We start from the raw sequence: 19,453 nt of genomic DNA, 5'->3' as shown, positions 1-19,453 counted from the left end.
GGCTACTATTAACTCTCAAATCCCATGGATCAAGTTTGAGTCTCAATCGATACGCCCATTTTATTTACCGGGAATTCTATGGTCTAAAATTTCCCCCGATCGCTTACTTTTCATAACTCCATAGTGACTCATTCGCTGACTCTCTGGTCCAAATACAAATCTAAATTGAATCTAGTCTCTCTTACCCCCCCAGGTGTTTAATTTTTTGGTGACCCCACTTTTGTTGTAGCTTTTTCTTCCCCTCAACAGTTTCGTTGGTGGTATGATCGATCCTTTATCAGATTATCGGATTTTCAAAGAGGAGGATCTTATATTACCTTTGATATGCTACGTGTGTTGTTTGATGTTCCTCTTCGCGAGTACCTTCGCTACCGACAGATTAGACATTTTTTTAATTCACACTTTGGCCTTATGCCATCTTCCCCGATTTCTTTTTTTGAACGTATCAGCCGTGACTCTACTAGGGGTAGGGGTCTTATCTCAGATCTTTATCACCAATTTTTAATCTGCCTTTTTCATAGACCCCCCTCTTATCGACAAAAATGGGAGGAGGATAGTGGTATCACTTTTTCAGAGGAGGATTGGGATTCCATGGTGGATAATATATGCAAGAGTTCTAGATCTCTTTCGGTTCGTGAGAAGGCCCTCAAGGTTTTAACCAGATGGTATTATACCCCATCAAGACTACATGTATTGTTTCCACAAACGTCCCCTTTATGTTTCCGGGGCTGTGGCCTCACAGGTACTTTGGTTCATATATTCTGGGATTGCCCGACCATATGTTTGATTTGGTGTAAGATATCTGAGGTGGCTACCTCACTGTCGGGTACCCTGATACGATTGTCCATACAGACCTGTTTATTGGGGGCCAATATCCCAGGGGTCTCTGATGCCAATCTGAGATTGATACATACATTATGTATTGCCACTTTATGGTCTATTGCCTTACATTGGAGGTCCAATGCTGTACCCTTGGACTCCGTTTTACACAGAATTGATACTGTAATGCTTATGCACCGCATTCATTATACCCTACTGGATAAGATGCACTTATATGATAAAAAATGGGAGTCATGGAGAGATTGTAGACACTTATTGCATGTTTAACAATATTCTCAGTAAAAGTTGCCTGATATGTACTGTTGACGGATGTATCTCTTAGCTTATCTTATTGTTCACGTATTTCATGCACTCGTAATTTACTCTTCCTTTTTTTTTTTTTTTCTCTCTTTCTTATGTTAATATACTTTTCTGTATTGTACATTTCAAAAGTGCCTTGTTTTCGTTGAAAATAACACTTGAAAATGTGCTGTTATTTTACAGTCTACTTATATTCAATAAAATCGTTTGTAAACAAAAAAAAAAAAGATTAGGTAAACTACAAAATCAGCATATTTATAGGCTCAATGGGGAGTTTTAGCCAAGCAGTAGAAGGTTGGCTGCATCTGATGTGTAGAGAAATTATTTATGGAGTCGGTGCCACTTTTTAGGGAGATTTTTCATTCATGGTAAAAAAAAAGGGCAGACAGCCTGACTTGAGAAGAAAGCCTGACCTTAAAGCGGAGCTCCACTCAAAAGGGAAAGTTCCGCTTTAAGGACTGCTCCCCATTAAGAATTGGCACCTTTGGGGGGACTGGGTACCCGAATTTGACAGGTACCCATTCCCACTTCTGGTCCGATTGCCTAGGTGACCGGAACCGGAAGGTGTCCTCTCTCCCTCCCTGTAGTCTTTTGGGACACATGCGCAGTGGGTACCCGAGTGTGAAGCCGCAATCTATCACAGCTGGGTGCCCACACTGAAGATACCGGCGCCTGGAACACAAGATGGTTGGTGAAATGGTCTGTGGGGGACACACCGTGGGACCGAGGGACAGGTAAGTGGCTGTTATTTAAAAGTCAGCAGCTACAGTTTTTGTAGCTGCTGACTTTTATTCTTTGACAGGGTGAGTGGAACTCCTCTTTAAGAGCCCAACTCTGGGCTATTTCTTTTTGTGATATGATACCCCAACTGGTTCAAAAAAATTGCTTTGGATTCAATATTCTTTTAATCTGGTGCTAGATTGTTCACTTTGCAGGAGAAGTTGCACTTTGCATAGAGAGATGAAGCTGGCATCCAATCCAATCATGTGCAAGCAAACATGTTGTTTTTTTATTTTCCTTGTAGGCATTTGGGTATTATGTGCAAAGTGAAATTTCACCACATTCACTAAAGGCTGGAGAAAATTCCCATACAAAGTGCAACTTGATTGAAAAGTGAAAAGCCTATTTGCTTTTAGTGAAATTTCACAGCACTTTGCACTTACAGTGTATTGATGCAGAGAGCAGCATTGGCTTCATCGTGTCATTGCTGCTCTCTTCATAGTCTACCCACCACCTGATGATGAAGAAGAAGACCCTGCGTTGAACCAGACCAGCCTGAAAACTTCTCCACATTTTCTTTAAAATTGGTTTTGGCAGACTTTCTACAACTTCCATTGCAAATAGTTCCTTCAGCAACTTCATACACACTTTTAGATCCACTCACATTACTTTTAGCATTACTGTATGCTTAAGCTCAGTATTGTAAAGAATGACAATATTTTTTTTATGTCAGTGCACTATACAGGTAACACCTCAGAAGATGACTTGACAGAGCAGTAAATATAATGAACTAAGTCTCCTAAAATACATATAGGATGCTTAGTCCATTACATTTGCAACCTCTTCAAACATCTAAAGGGATAAAGGAAAACTCATATTTCATAAAACAAACTGCTTGCAATTTGAACTAGGAGGCTGAGGATTCTTGGAAATGATGGCTATATAGCCATGAGGATTATAGTCTGTTACCACCAGGGCTTTTTTTTCCACAGAGAATAGGCGCAGGAACTCCCCCCTTCTGAGTCACCCCTTGTTTCCGTATCCCTATCCACCTTCGACCACCGTCCCTTGGTTCCACCTCCCAGTATGGCTCCTTTTAGGAAGTACACAGCCAAGCATCATTTTGTATGAAATTTGTTAAGGATAACAAGAAAAGCAGTAAAATAGATCCCCTGCAGCCAGCAACAATAGCCCCCCCTAGCAAAAATGGACTCCACAACATAATATCACCCCAGCAACAATGGACCCCCCAGTGGCAACAACAGATCTCCCATCAGCAAGCAACAATAGACCCCTCCCTCAGCAGTAGATTCCTTTTGGCAACAATTGACTTCACAGCAACAATAGATCCCTCCCCAGCAACAATAGACTACCATGCAAAAATATATCTCCTCAAGTGACAATATATCCCCCAGCAGCCAGCAGCAAGCATCAATAGACTCTCCAGCATTCAGTGCTGGAGGTGCCAGAACTGTGTTCCCCCACGTTCCCTCTGAAAAAAAGCCCTGGTTACTACTGTGCAGCCAGCAGAGACTTAGCATCTGTCAGATCTGAATGCATGACTCCAAAGTCAAACCTCTACATCAAGCAAGGCACTGCACAAGCAGAAGTCAGCATATTAGTTTTCATCACACCTATTTACATTTCTAATAGATACAGATCAAAGGGCAGGAATCCACTGTCCAACCCTCTTTGCCCCTATGAATTTAGCTATGGAACCCAGGACCATTTATCTGCACAAATAGTTTGAATAAAATATAATCTTTCAACAAATATCCTTGTATGTGTAGTCAGGTGCTGGGCTACAGCAATATGGAGATGAAGACATTGCCCTTTTTTTCTCTCCCTCTACTGAGATACTTATGCTATGCTGCACCATCCTCCTCCAGCCAGCAGGGGGAGAACTAAAGCCAAGCAAGCCCATAGACTTCTATGCAGATTGCTGAGAATCTTGGGAATTTTAGTTTGAGATGGCTGTCATATAATCGCAACACTATATTGGTTACACTACATTTCCCAATATACTCTATGCAGTAGGAAGAGTGGAGAGATTTTTCATTAAACTGCCCCTGTAGCAATCCTGCACACAGAGATGGATGCGAACCTCCATTTTGGCAAAGGACCGTCCATCTTGTACAATTATCTCTCTCTCCCTCTTTCCTCATCCCCCTCCCTCTCTGTTTAGTGACATGTGGTCGGTGTATGTTTGCAGAGATCACAGGCAACAAGCTCATTGGGAGGGTGTCAGGACTATAAAACCCCCCAGCCAAGCTGGTGCCTAGGTACCTATTAGCTCACAATCTGGGATATCGTAAAAGTGTAAACCAAGTCCCTCACTGAACTTCAAAAGACCTTCCAAGGGGTCGTAAAAACAGACTTACTTTTAAAAACTCACTTTTCCATATAAGTTGATATCTTCATGTAGGACATAATTACGTAAACATGGAGCCCATATTCAGACGGCTCAATTTGAGACCATTCTCCTGGTATGTTGCACCCCCTATCTGACACATACCGGAGAGCAGAAAATTATATCTCCTGAACCATTCACGCGAATATTTCATATTCCATAACTAACCGTTCTGCAGATGCGTCTGCATATTATTCTACTAGTGGAACGGCTGCTAAATGCCCCGAGGAAAAGTTATTGGCCATAATATAAGCTATGAGGGATTTTTGTTCTAGCTTGTGTCTCCGCCCCAACACCCCTCCCCAAATGAGGTGATTGGTTCTCTGCTGTAAGGAGACACCCTGCTGAGATCCTAGAAAAAGGCTGTTATGCTTGGAGTTAAGCTAAGTGGGTGAAGAGTTGAAGATCTCCCTGCTTTAACATCGAAACTAACAGTGGGAGATCAAAGTAGAGCGCTACTGTGTGTGTGTTTTAAACTTTGGTGTATCTCTGCCTGCGGTGACAGTGGTATAATGATGATTATTCAAACATAATAGTGTTATTGCTAATGTTGCCGAGTTTCCTCTTTCTCTGTACAAAAAGGAGGTGGTGGCAGTGTGAAGGGTGAATTGTGTAATTAACCTGGCCCAGTAACAATCGCTCCCAGGCTGCCGGTACATCGGTTGTGGTCCAGTGAGCTGGAAAATCTTTGTGCAGGGTGCAGCTTGGTGTGGCATTGTTACGCACGTGACAGCGCGGTTTTAGATTGGCTAGTCCTTCAGTCACGAGTTTGGTGAGAAGGGCTGGGGTCTGACGCCGCGATCGTCACATATTGGCTGGCAGCGTACGTGGGATAGTTTGTGTTAGAGCTTTAGTGCATTGTTAGGAATTAGCTCTGCACTGAAGGATTGTAACCTTTGTGGAAACAGTCCTTAGAAACAAGCGGTGCATATTTTTATATATATATATATATATATATATATATAGAGAGAGAGACATATAGCAACAGCTCCTTCCTTTTTCTGCTTTCTCTTCTATCTTTGCTTGCAATTATGCCTAGTGCAGCAGAATACAAGAAAATTAGCAAAAGTGATTTGAGTACGGAATGTACCTCACGAGGAATGGACGTCGGACGCAAAACTCGTGAAGATTTGATTCGGGACCTACAGGAGCATGATAGCCAAGCAGACCAGAACTCGGGAGAACTTGACCATGCAGGGGTTCCCGCTACCTCCGATCCCAGTGGCTCAGAGACGGCCTCGCAGGATGGGCATACAGAGACTGACACTGGAGTATCATGTTATCTTCACACCACAGCTTGAGCAACCAGCACCGGAATGCCTGTAACCAGCAGAGACTCTGCAGGAAGCCCTGAAATGCATCATGGAGACAGATCCTGGGGCATACCTGCGGTTCCTTGAATGCCAGGCTGACAGAGAGGAACGCCAAGCTGAAAAAGAGGCTGAGAGAGAGGCGGTGCAGCGGGAAGCTAATTGTCAGCACGAGCTGGAGATGGCGAGGCTCCAGCCGCAGCGACAGGTTAAGCACCCTGGGTCCTTAGAGCATAGGGACGCCTCTCTGGCCATGGGCACAGCAGCCAAGTTTCCAGTGATGGAAAAAGATAGTGACATTGACACGTATTTACTGTAATTTTAAAAAATGTGCCGTCAGTACCATCTGCCCCAAGCTCAATGGGCTCAGTACCTGACACCAGGGCTACGAGGCAAGGCCCTGAATGTGTTTGTCAAATTGCCAGAGGGGCAGGACGACGATTATGAAGCGCTAAAAGATGCCATAATCCGGAAGTACCAGATGACCCCGGAAGTGTACCGCAAGTGGTTTAGGTCCTTGCATAAGGGATCTGGGGACTCTTACATGGATGTGGCGAGTCGCTTACGCAACACATTCCGGCAGTGGACTAAAGGACTGAAAGCTGACTCCTATGAGTCTTTAGAGGATCTCATGATACGAGATCAGCTCCTGCATATCTGCCCGGCAGACGTCAGACAGTTTGTCTTAGAAAGAGAACCAGCATCTGCTAAAGCTGTAGCCGATCTGGCAGATACCTATGTCCACACACGGGTGTCTGACCCTCGCAAGGCTCCTCAAAATGGCTGGAAAGGAGGGAAATCGCCCATAGTAACCCCTTCTACGCCGGTGAGTCAAGCTCCCCCTCACCCAACACCTGCAGCACCTGGGGCCAAGCCATTCCTGACTAACAATCGCAGATGTTTCACCTGTGGTGAAGCCGGACATCTCAGGACGCAGTGTCCTGAGCAGAAGAAGATGACATCATCGGGCCAACCGGCCCACAACCTTTCCTCCGTGCTGTTGGTCAGTGGTAAGCCTCGGGGAACCGGCACCAACCTACAGCCAGTCATAGTCGGTAACTGGACCGTAACTGGAGCTAAAGTCACCTTAGTCCGACCAGATGCGATAGAGGACAAGGACATCATCCCAGAGAAGTTCCATACCCTCACCGGAGTGGGGGGAACCCGTTCCCGCATACCCCGTGCCTATATGTTCATCGATTGGAGTGCAGGGAGGGGGATGAGGGAGGTGGGAGTCTCAGATGAAATCCCCACAGCCGTCCTATTGGGTGCTGATCTGGGCACCCTTATCTCCTACTATGCCCCTGCTAAGGACGCCCCGGATGCCCCACTGGAACTCTCTGGACATACCAAGGTATTGTGTGCAGATGTTGGGTAATATCTGGGCAACCTGTTGATGGACAGAGGTAGGAGGTTGGAAGTGGAGTGGGGTTACGGAATTCTCCACAGCCTGGAGAAGGAGAGGAGACACCCTTGAAGGGGGAGGTAATGAACTCCTGTGTTATTGATGTTGCAAACGTAACTGTTGATAATGATGATGATATTGATAATGATGATGATACTAATGATGCATTACCAAAATTAGTGGTCACCCGCAGTGCGGCAAGGGCAGCTGAGGCACAGGCTCTGGTCTCAGAACAGCAGGAGGATGTCTCTGTTCCCTCCCCTTGTTCTGACCCAGTGGACTCTGCCTCCATTGAGTCTCAGCAGCCGTCATTGTTTGCTACAGGACCACTGGCTGGGACTTGCGGTTCCACATTTGAAGCAGCACTGCAGACAGACCAGACCCTAGAGCAGCTCAGAAGTCTGGCTAATTGCCCCCCTGCAGAGGATGACAAACAGAAGGTCTACTGGGAACAGGAAAGGCTGTATAGGGAGGGCTTGCCCACCGAGGGGAGGGGGCTGACATTGGTAGGAGACAGCTTGTTGTGCCTAATCCCTTTAGGGGACAACTGCTGAAAGTGGCTCATTAAATTCCTTTAGCAGGGCACCTGGGGATCACTAAGACCAGAGCCCGATTAGTTCACAATTTCTACTGGCCTACCATGCTGACTGACATAGCTGACTACTGTCGGTCCTGTGTTACCTGCCAGCGAGTTGGCAAGGCAGAAGATGTGCACAGGGCCCCATTACAACCTTTGCCTGTGATTGACGAACCTTTTAAGAGGGTGGCAGTAGACATCTTGGGGCCTCTAGCCATCCCTAGCAGCTTAGGCAAACGTTATATCCTGACAGTGGTTGACTATGCCACCAGGTATCCCGAAGCTGTGACTCTCTCCTCCCTCCGGGCGGACAAGGTTGCGGATGCTCTGCTGGGGATTTTCACCAGCGTGGGGTTTCTGGCCGAGCTCAAGGGCCCCAGTTTGTGTCAGACCTGATGCAAGCTCTCTGTCAGAAGATACAGATGACACACATCATGGCCAGTCTTTACCATCCACAAACAAATGGCTTGTGCGAGAGTTTCAATGGCACCTTGAAACAAATGTTGCGCATCTTTGTGGAATCCCAGGGGAAGGACTGGGAACGATATCTGCCTCATCTGCTATTCACTTACAGAGAGGTGCCTCAGGAGTCCACCGGGTTTTTGCCCTTTGAACTTCTGTACGGGCGGAGGGTGAGAGGGCCTCTGGACCTAATCCGTGAGACCTGAAAGGGCAAAATTGTTGACCCTGAGGTCTCTGTGGTGGATTACGTGCTAAAATTCAGGGATAAAATGGAGACGCTGGTAGGGATGGTACGGGAAAATATGGCCCAGACCAGGCAGAAGCGTTTGGTATGACCGTAATACTGTACAACGTTGGTCAATAGGTGTATGTTCTGCTACCCTTGCGGCAGAACAAACTTCAGGCTGCCTGGGAAGGCCCGTACCCCATCACCCAGTGCCTGAACAATGTTACCTATCTGGTCAGGTTGGGGGAAGGGAGCAGACGGCAGAAGGCCTTCCATGTTAACATGATCAAAGCCCACCATGAACGTACGGCCTATGTCATGCCAGTCTGCAGCCAACAGGAGCCCGAGGAGGCTGACCCCCTCCTAGACCTACTCGCTGACATTAGGAAAGTGGATTCAGCCCACCCGATCAACCCCCTCCTTACCCCCACTCAGGTACCTGGGCTGGAGAGAGTGCTGGCAGTATATGGGAGTAGGTTTACTGGGAAGCCTGGGAGAACACACCTCGCTGCCCAGAAAGTAGACACAGGGGCCTATCCTCCTATTAAACAATCAGCCTATCGCGTCTCTTTGGAGGTGTTGGCTGATATGAAAAAGGAGGTTGAGGAAATGCTGCAGTTGGGGCTGATTGAGACGTCTCACAGTGCCTGGGCATCTCCTGTAGTCCTGGTCCCCAAAAAGGACCGGATGACCAGGTTCTGTGTGGACTATTGGAAATTGAAGGCCATCACCACTGCAGATGCCTACCCCATGCCCCGGATCTGTGAATTGTTGGATAGGCTGGCGGCTGCCCGCTATATCACAATCAGGGATCTGAGCAGGGGGTACTGGCAAATTCCTCTGGCGCCTGAGACCTGGGAAAAGTATGCCTTCATCACCCCATTCAGCTTGTTCGAATTCTTGTTCATGCCATTTGGGATGAAGAATGCCCCAGCTACCTTCCAGAGGGTCATGAATGACTTGCTGGACGGGCTGGAACAATTTGCAGTAACCTACCTGGACAATATCGCCATGTTCAGCCCCACCTGGGAAGAACATCTGGTGCATCTGTCACAGGTTCTGGACAAACTGACAGCTGCCAATCTGACCGTCAAACCCAGTAAATGTCAGAAAGGCATGACAAATGTCCAGTATTTGGGACATCAGGTAGACGAAGGCACCCTGAGGCCAGAAACAGGGAAGGTGGAGACCATCCTGGCCTGGCCTATCCCCAAACCAAGAAACAGGTCATGTCATTCCTGGGGACAGCCGGTTACTATAGGAAGTTTGTATGTAACTATAGTAGCCTGGCGAAACCTGTGACTTGACCTGACCAAGAAGAAACTACCCAAGGTGGTGTCTTGGACACCCGATTGTAAGAAGGCCATCCAGGCCTTGAAGGAGGCGCTGGCCAGCACCCCTGTGCTACAGGCTCCAGACTTCACCCGTCATTTCCTAGTGCAGACGGATGCCTCTGCATATGGCTTGGGTGCAGTCCTGAGCCAGGTGGATGGTGCAGGAGAAGAACATCTCATCCTCTACCTGAGGCGGAAGTTGCTTCCCAGAGAGGTAGCATACGCCATGATTGAAAAGGAGTTTCTTGCGATCGTGTGGGCCCTCCAGAAGTTACAAATGTACCTTTATGGGCGGCACTTCACAGTGATCACCGATCACAATCCTCTGAGCTGGTTAAATTGTGTTGCTGGGGAGAATGGCAAACTACTTCGGTGGAGCCTAATTCTTCAGCAATACGATTTCACCATACAGCATAAGAAGGGCAGCACCCATGGCAATGCTGATGGGTTGTCGAGACAGGTCGAGCTGGCAGAAGTCGGTTGCGTCAGGAGGGAAATTGCAGTCCCCTCCCATGCAACCACCTGAGGGGGGAGGTGTAGCAATCCTGCACACAGAGATGGATGCGAACCTCCATTTTGGCAAAGGACCGTCCATCTTGTACAATTATCTCTCTCTCTCTTTCCTCATCCCCCTCCCTCTCTGTTTAGTGACATGTGGTCGGTGTGTGTTTGCAGAGATCACAGGCAACAAGCTTATTGGGAGGGCGTCAGGACTATAAAACCCCCCAGCCGAGCTGGTGCCTAGGTACCTATTAGCTCGCAATCCACTAAACTTCAAAAGACCTTCCAAAACATGAGACTGCTACCCACATTTGGTGTGCCATTAAGAAGTAATGCTGCCACAAGCGTTGCTCATTTTGCCATATTTTTTGTGCATTTCTGAAAGCGTGGGCAGAAATATATGTTTCTGCCAGGATTTCTGAGGCCTCAGCCCTACAGCTATTGCAGAACTACAAGTCCCATCATATCTCTGCCTCTGTCATGTTTGTGGCTGTAAGAGTCCTGCAATGCCTCATGGTACTTATAGTTCCACAGCAGCTTGTGGGCTGATGTTTGCTGCTATACAAAATCTCTAGGTTCACTTAGAAAAAGGCACAACTGAATTATCCTGTTAGAATACTTTTAGAATGACCAGAATTTTTTTTTGCTGCAGTCAGTGAAATATTAAAACACTCACTTAGGCGCATACAACACGTAATTATCTCTCCTAAATCATCTTTTGTTTGTAGATCAGCTGAAAGCCTTTTTTTGTTAGCTTAGCTCACCTGGGTTATGGCACACCACTTCTCTTTGCTCTTTGATAGCATGATATTATATTGTGTATTTATAATATATATTATTTTTTCATAATCCCTTGCAAAGCAGAAATCAGAATGAGATGGGAGACAATCAAGCATTGCTGCATTGTATGCTGTTGACACTCTAACATGTTTTCAAGCCCTGGGAACAGGAGAAGGTGCTTTCATAGCTCATGGGAGGAAAGCAAAAGGAAAGTATAAGAAAGCAAACCAAGCTAGCAATAAAAAAAAAACTTCAAATCTGCAGTGTCAATACAAAGAGAGGATGAACATTTGGCGTATTTCAAACATTTTTTGCTGTGTTTAGCTGGTGAGAGATGGCTATATTGTTCTATATATATTTTAAGGTTTTTTTTTAATTCACAATGACAGCTCATGGTCATTGTTGGTATTTTATAAAACCTTGCCAGAAAGGCAAATAATGCAGAGACCCCAATGAGATACATACTGTACGTTGTTAACAGTATACATTGTTGAAGAGTTAAAACATTAAATACCTGGTCATTTTTGTCACTTGTAGTTGTCTGCTGGAGAAGCATATACACTACAGAAGAAGAGATGATGGTATTGATGCCAATAAACAGGTTGATGCACACATAGGTAATAAATGCCATGCCAGCATTCTTGAAATTTCCAGCTATCAGATACATCCAGGGAAAAGTTGCATAACTGAAAGACACAATTGCAAAATATAAATGACCGTGGTCAAGTATCTTCTTCAGATAATATCAGATCCATTAATTTAGTACATTTACCTTCAGAGTGTGTGTTAGACAAAGTATGTTAGGCTCCATAAATGAATGCATTAAACAAACTTTAATATTGTGTCAAACGGTATGCCAAAGACACCATACTGCACCACTAAACATATATACTATTTGCAAGTTCCACAGAAGACTATGTTCATTTTAAGGGTGTGTTAATCATTGCTAAAGTGTTACTAAACCCAAATCAATCTGTATATGCAGTAAAGCATGCTTGTTATACTCACTGTGGAACCTAAGGGTTAATCCTCTGCATTGTGTAAAAAGCCTGTTTGATGCTGTCTTCTCTGATCCTCCCCTTCTTCTACAGTCCCCAGTCCATCTACTGATAGTACAGAGCCCTAGGAGTCACTCTGCACATGCTCAGTTTAGTGCATATTGCTGGAAAGTTTTTTTTTTTGGGGGGGGGGAGTGCATGTGATCAGCACAGGGCCAATCAGGCGTCCTGCAGCCTAATATGATAGTCAGATGAGAATGAAAAATCCTCCTACAAGCTTTAACCAGTGCTCATCTGGTCACTGATAGAAGTCACAAGACTGGTATATACTGCTGATGAGAAAGGGTATTTAGCAGTTTATATTTACTAATATAATAGCATTTCCATGTTCTGTGTACTGTGGGAGGCCAGATATAATGAATGCATGGTCCTGGGTTTAGTAACACTTTAAGGCAAGTTTACCATTTTGTTAAATTAGGGCTGATGAATTAAAACCTTTGAAAGGAAAATGAGAGCACATGTAAACAAAAATACGTCAGTAACAGCCAATCAAGAAACTTATTTCATTTTAAATAAAAAGAACAAAGACATTTGATTTGCCATCCTGAGCAGCATCTCTAATGTTATTCTTGTTTCTTTATAAGTGTAGCCCCCCCCCCCTAGTTAGGATGCTAGGTAAATTTAGTTTTTGGCTTCATTATAATTAGAGATGAGCGAAGAAATGAAAAATTCGATTCGACTGATTCGGCGAATTCGTGGACAATATTCGATTCGAGTCGAATAAATTCGCTGTGAATTTAACTTAAAAAAGGGTGTTTCTAGGCTTCAGAGAGACTTAATATTAGTGCAGAACACTGTACCTTTAATTTAAATGCCCTTGAAGTCTGCTGGGGAAGAGAAATAATACTGTCACTCAGTATGACATGCAGATGAGTGCCGTCGATCTTAGAATCACCGCACACTTCACTCATTTGGCCAGTCACGGGGCCAAAACCAGTGTTTGGAGCCACAGTGTGGCGGTGGAGGCAGCAGCAATGGGAGGCCATACAGCAACCTATGACAAAATGGAAACCAGCAGGAGTGTGAGGAGACCTGAAAGTGGCACATGCAGTGGGAGCAATGGGAGGCGGTACAAGGACCCATGTCACACTGTGGACCCAGCAGCAGCGTGACCAGGCGGTACGGGGGCCCATGGCAGATTACAGGCCTGGCAGCAGCAATGGGAGGCCCGTAATCTGCCAGCACCCTATGACAAAAAATGGAACACACCAGCAGTGTGTGAGGAGACCTGAAAGTGGCACATGGCAGAGTGTGGCGATGGAGACAGCAGCAATGGGAGGCCGTACAGGGACCCATGAGAGACTCTGGACCTGGCAGCAGCATGAGGAGGCGGTATAGGGGCCCATGGCAGATTAGGGGCCTGGCAGCAGCTATAGGAGGCCCGTAATCTGCCAGCACCCTATGACAAAAAATTGAACACACCAGCAGTGTGTGAGGAGACCTGAAAGTGGCACATGGCATGAGACACTCTGGACCTGGCAGCAGCATGAGGAGGCGGTATATAGGGGCCCATGGCAGATTAGGGGCCTGGCAGCAGCTATGGGAGGCCCGTAATCTGCCAGCACCCAATGTCAAAAAATTGAAAACACAAGCAGTGTGTGAGGAGACCTGAAAGTGGCACATGTTTGGGGCATGATTCATGGCGGATTTAGTCAGTTGTGTCAGGAACTAGTGGTTTGAAATCCAGACTAATCCACGACTGATTCATTTTCACAAACGTGAGTCTCTCCACACTTTGGGTGGACAGTCGTGTCCTCCGCGGAGTTGCAATACCTCCTGCCGCACTAAACACGCGCTCCGATGCCACGCTACTGGCCGGGCATGACAGCCTTTCAAGGGCAAATTCAGCTAGTTGGGGCCAAAGGTCAAGTTTTGTTGCCCAGTAGTCAAGGGGATTGTCTACCTCGGTTGGCAGGGTGCTGTCCAAGTAGGCCTAAGCCTGTTGTTTGAGGTCCTGCTCCAGGTCCACCTGATGCTGCTGCTGCTGCGGCTGGTTAGTAGTTTCCTCACTGCGCTGGTGAAGAAAGCTACTCATCATCGACTGCAGACTGAGGCAGCCGCTGCTGGTGGAGCTGCCACTGCTCCTACCACCCCACCCCTCCCCTGCTGCCATGGCAGCGGAACGCGAGCGCACAGGGCCCACAGTGTCTGAGGATGGACGTTGGCGCAGAAAGGCAGAGACCAGCTGACTACATAGGTGGTTTTTATAGTACGTTATTTTGGCCTCCCTCTCAGCAGGTGTGAAAAAGGCCACCATTTTTGAACGGTAGCGAGGGTCCAACAAGGTGGACAGCCAAAAGTCATCCCTCTGTCTGATGGTTATTATTCGGCTGTCGCTACGCAAGCAAGCGAGCATGCTATGGGCCATTTGTGCCAAGGAATGCGAGGGACTCCCTACCTCCATCTCCACAGCATACTGCCACGGTGCGTCTGGGTCCTCTGTCTCCTCCTCCTCCTCCTCCTCTACCAGATGCTCCTGCTCCTCCACTCCTGTCCGCTGAGTGGAAAAACCACCCATTTCACTCAATAATTCCTGAGCACCAATGTCCTCCTCTACCTCCTCCTCTTCTTCCTGTCCTGCCCCCACAGGGGTCATGTGGCGTTGAGATCTGTGCGCCACGTCTACCGCACCCTGACCAGCCATTGTTAACAGCATTTGTTCCAGGACGTGCAACAGAGGAATGACGTCGTTCATCCCATAGTCCTGCCGACTCACGAATAGCGTGGCCTCCTCAAAGGGCCTGAGCAAGCGCAGGTGTCACGCATGAGCTGCCAATGGCTGACATCTAAGTTACACAGGGAGTACCTTTATCCGCTTTTAACATCAGGAAATCTGTGATGGCCTTTCGCTGTTAGTAAAGGCGGTCTAACATATGTAGGGTTGAATTCCACCTTGTTGCAACGTCACAGCATGAGGAGTCGGTACGGGGGCCCATGGCAGATTACGTGCCTGGCAGCAGCAATGGGAGGCCCGTAATCTGCCAGCACCCTATGTCAAAAGATTTGAACACACCAGCAGTGTGAGGAGACCTGAAAGTGGCACATGGCAGAGTGTGGCGATGGAGACAGCAGCAATGGGAGGCCGTACAGGGACCCATGAGAGACTCTGGACCTGGCAGCAGCATGAGGAGGCGGTATATAGGGGCCTATGGCAGATTAGGGGCCTGGCAGCAGCTATGGGAGGCCCGTAATCTGCCAGCACCCTATGTCAAAAATTCTACACACCAGCAGTGTGAGGAGACCTGAAAGTGGCACATGGCAGAGTGTGGCGATGGAGACAGCAGCAATGGGAGGCCGTACAGGGACCCATGAGAGACTCTGGACCTGGCAGCAGCATGAGGAGGCGGTATATAGGGGCCTATGGCAGATTAGGGGCCTGGCAGCAGCAATGGGAGGCCCGTAATCTGCCAGCACCCTATGTCAAAAAATTCTACACACCAGCAGTGTGTGAGGAGACCTGAAAGTGGCACATGGCAGAGTGTGGCGATGGAGACAGCAGCAATGGGAGGCCGTACAGGGACCCATGAGAGACTCTGGACCTGGCAGCAGCATGAGGAGGCGGTATATAGGGGCCTATGGCAGATTAGGGGCCTGGCAGCAGCAATGGGAGGCCCGTAATCTGCCAGCACCCTATGTCAAAAAATTCTACACACCAGCAGTGTGTGAGGAGACCTGAAAGTGGCACATGGCAGAGTGTGGCGATGGAGACAGCAGCAATGGGAGGCCATACAGGGACCCATGAGAGACTCTGGACCTAGCAGCAGCATGAGGAGGCGGTATATAGGGGCCTATGGCAGATTAGGGGCCTGTCAGCAGCTATAGGAGGCCCGTAATCTGCCAGCACCCTATGTCAAAAAATTCTACACACCAGCAGTGTGTGAGGAGACCTGAAAGTGGCACATGGCAGAGTGTGGCGATGGAGACAGCAGCAATGGGAGGCCGTACAGGGACCCATGAGAGACTCTGGACCTGGCAGCAGCATGAGGAGGCGGTATATAGGGGCCTATGGCAGATTAGGGGCCTGGCAGCAGCTATGGGAGGCCCGTAATCTGCCAGCACCCTATGTCAAAAAATTCTACACACCAGCAGTGTGAGGAGACCTGAAAGTGGCACATGGCAGAGTGTGGCGATGGAGACAGCAGCAATGGGAGGCCGTACAGGGACCCATGAGAGACTCTGGACCTGGCAGCAGCATGAGGAGGCGGTATATAGGGGCCTATGGCAGATTAGGGGCCTGGCAGCAGCTATAGGAGGCCCGTAATCTGCCAGCACCCTATGTCAAAAAATTCTACACACCAGCAGTGTGTGAGGAGACCTGAAAGTGGCACATGGCAGAGTGTGGCGATGGAGACAGCAGCAATGGGAGGCCGTACAGGGACCCATGAGAGACTCTGGACCTGGCAGCAGCATGAGGAGGCGGTATATAGGGGCCTATGGCAGATTAGGGGCCTGGCAGCAGCTACGGGAGGCCCGTAATCTGCCAGCACCCTATGTCAAAAAATTCTACACACCAGCAGTGTGTGAGGAGACCTGAAAGTGGCACATGGCAGAGTGTGGCGATGGAGACAGCAGCAATAGGAGGCCGTACAGGGACCCATGAGAGACTCTGGACCTGGCAGCAGCATGAGGAGGCGGTATATAGGGGCCTATGGCAGATTAGGGGCCTGGCAGCAGCAATGGGAGGCCCGTAATCTGCCAGCACCCTATGTCAAAAAATTCTACACACCAGCAGTGTGTGAGGAGACCTGAAAGTGGCACATGGCAGAGTGTGGCGATGGAGACAGCAGCAATGGGAGGCCGTACAGAGACCCATGAGAGACTCTGGACCTGGCAGCAGCATGAGGAGGCGGTATATAGGGGCCTATGGCAGATTAGGGGCCTGGCAGCAGCAATGGGAGGCCCGTAATCTGCCAGCACCCTATGTCAAAAAATTCTACACACCAGCAGTGTGTGAGGAGACCTGAAAGTGGCACATGGCAGAGTGTGGCGATGGAGACAGCAGCAATAGGAGGCCGTACAGGGACCCATGAGAGACTCTGGACCTGGCAGCAGCATGAGGAGGCGGTATATAGGGGCCTATGGCAGATTAGGGGCCTGGCAGCAGCAATGGGAGGCCCGTAATCTGCCAGCACCCTATGTCAAAAAATTCTACACACCAGCAGTGTGTGAGGAGACCTGAAAGTGGCACATGGCAGAGTGTGGCGATGGAGACAGCAGCAATGGGAGGCCGTACAGGGACCCATGAGAGACTCTGGACCTGGCAGCAGCATGAGGAGGCGGTATATAGGGGCCTATGGCAGATTAGGGGCCTGGCAGCAGCTATAGGAGGCCCGTAATCTGCCAGCACCCTATGTCAAAAAATTCTACACACCAGCAGTGTGTGAGGAGACCTGAAAGTGGCACATGGCAGAGTGTGGCGATGGAGACAGCAGCAATGGGAGGCCGTACAGGGACCCATGAGAGACTCTGGACCTGGCAGCAGCATGAGGAGGCGGTATATAGGGGCCTATGGCAGATTAGGGGCCTGGCAGCAGCTATGGGAGGCCCGTAATCTGCCAGCACCCTATGTCAAAAAATTCTACACACCAGCAGTGTGTGAGGAGACCTGAAAGTGGCACATGGCAGAGTGTGGCGATGGAGACAGCAGCAATAGGAGGCCGTACAGGGACCCATGAGAGACTCTGGACCTGGCAGCAGCATGAGGAGGCGGTATATAGGGGCCTATGGCAGATTAGGGGCCTGGCAGCAGCAATGGGAGGCCCGTAATCTGCCAGCACCCTATGTCAAAAAATTCTACACACCAGCAGTGTGAGGAGACCTGAAAGTGGCACATGGCAGAGTGTGGCGATGGAGACAGCAGCAATGGGAGGCCGTACAGGGACCCATGAGAGACTCTGGACCTGGCAGCAGCATGAGGAGGCGGTATATAGGGGCCTATGGCAGATTAGGGGCCTGGCAGCAGCTATAGGAGGCCCGTAATCTGCCAGCACCCTATGTCAAAAAATTCTACACACCAGCAGTGTGTGAGGAGACCTGAAAGTGGCACATGGCAGAGTGTGGCGATGGAGACAGCAGCAATAGGAGGCCGTACAGGGACCCATGAGAGACTCTGGACCTGGCAGCAGCATGAGGAGGCGGTATATAGGGGCCTATGGCAGATTAGGGGCCTGGCAGCAGCAATGGGAGGCCCGTAATCTGCCAGCACCCTATGTCAAAAAATTCTACACACCAGCAGTGTGTGAGGAGACCTGAAAGTGGCACATGGCAGAGTGTGGCGATGGAGACAGCAGCAATGGGAGGCCGTACAGGGACCCATGAGAGACTCTGGACCTGGCAGCAGCATGAGGAGGCGGTATATAGGGGCCTATGGCAGATTAGGGGCCTGGCAGCAGCTATGGGAGGCCCGTAATCTGCCAGCACCCTATGTCAAAAAATTCTACACACCAGCAGTGTGAGGAGACCTGAAAGTGGCACATGGCAGAGTGTGGCGATGGAGACAGCAGCAATGGGAGGCCGTACAGGGACCCATGAGAGACTCTGGACCTGGCAGCAGCATGAGGAGGCGGTATATAGGGGCCTATGGCAGATTAGGGGCCTGGCAGCAGCAATGGGAGGCCCGTAATCTGCCAGCACCCTATGTCAAAAAATTCAACACACCAGCAGTGTGTGAGGAGACCTCAAAGTGGCACATGTTTGAGGCATGATTCATGGCGGATTTAGTCAGTTGTGTCAGGAACTGGTGGTTTGAAATCCAGACTAATCCACGCCTGATTCATTTTCACAAACGTGAGTCTCTCCACACTTTGGGTGGACAGTCGTGTCCTCCGCGGAGTTACAATACCTCCTGCCGCACTAAACACGCGCTCCGATGCCACGCTACTGGCCGGGCATGACAGCCTTTCAAGGGCAAATTCAGCTAGTTGGGGCCAAAGGTCAAGTTTCGTTGACCAGTAGTCAAGGGGATTGTCTACCTCGGTTGGCAGGGTGCTGTCCAAGTAGGCCCAAGCCTGTTGTTTGAGGTCCTGCTCCAGGTCCACCTGATGCTGCTGCTGCTGCTGCTGCTGCTGCGGCTGGTTAGTAGTTTCCTCACTGCGCTGGTGAAGAAAGCTACTCATCATCGACTGCAGACTGAGGCAGCCGCTGCTGGTGGAGCTGCCACTGCTCCTACCACCCCACCCCTCCCCTGCTGCTATGGCAGCGGAACGCGAGCGCACAGGGCCCACAGTGTCTGAGGATGGACGTTGGCGCACAAAGGCAGAGACCAACTGACTACATAGGTGGTTTTTATAGTACGTTATTTTGGCCTCCCTCTCAGCAGGTGTGAAAAAGGCCACCATTTTGGAACGGTAGCGACGGTCCAACAAGGTGGACAGCCAAAAGTCATCCCTCTGTCTGATGGTTATTATTCGGCTGTCGCTACGCAAGCAACCGAGCATGCTATGGGCCATTTGTGCCAAGGAATGCGAGGGACTCCCTGCCTCCATCTCCACAGCATACTGCCACGGTGCGTCTGGGTCCTCTGTCTCCTCC

At 48.9% G+C, this 19,453-nt stretch overlaps 1 protein-coding gene across 1 annotated transcript in view; it reads right to left on the bottom strand.

Annotated features, from left to right (window-relative positions):
• The window catches only part of LOC149474167 (uncharacterized), a 210,072-nt gene that overhangs the window by 38,192 nt on the left and 152,427 nt on the right, over window positions 1–19,453 (bottom strand). The window contains exon 41 of the mRNA XM_089672650.1: window positions 11,380–11,551. Within this exon, the coding sequence (XP_089528776.1) occupies window positions 11,380–11,551 (172 nt within the window). The remainder of the gene's footprint in view (window positions 1–11,379; window positions 11,552–19,453) is intronic.

This window comes from Staurois parvus, unplaced genomic scaffold, assembly GCF_062004578.1.
Source record: "Staurois parvus isolate SC_StPar_1 unplaced genomic scaffold, SC_StPar_1.0 ptg000011l, whole genome shotgun sequence".
Taxonomy (NCBI): domain Eukaryota; kingdom Metazoa; phylum Chordata; class Amphibia; order Anura; family Ranidae; genus Staurois; species Staurois parvus.
This window is presented reverse-complemented; position numbering and strand designations above follow the sequence as displayed.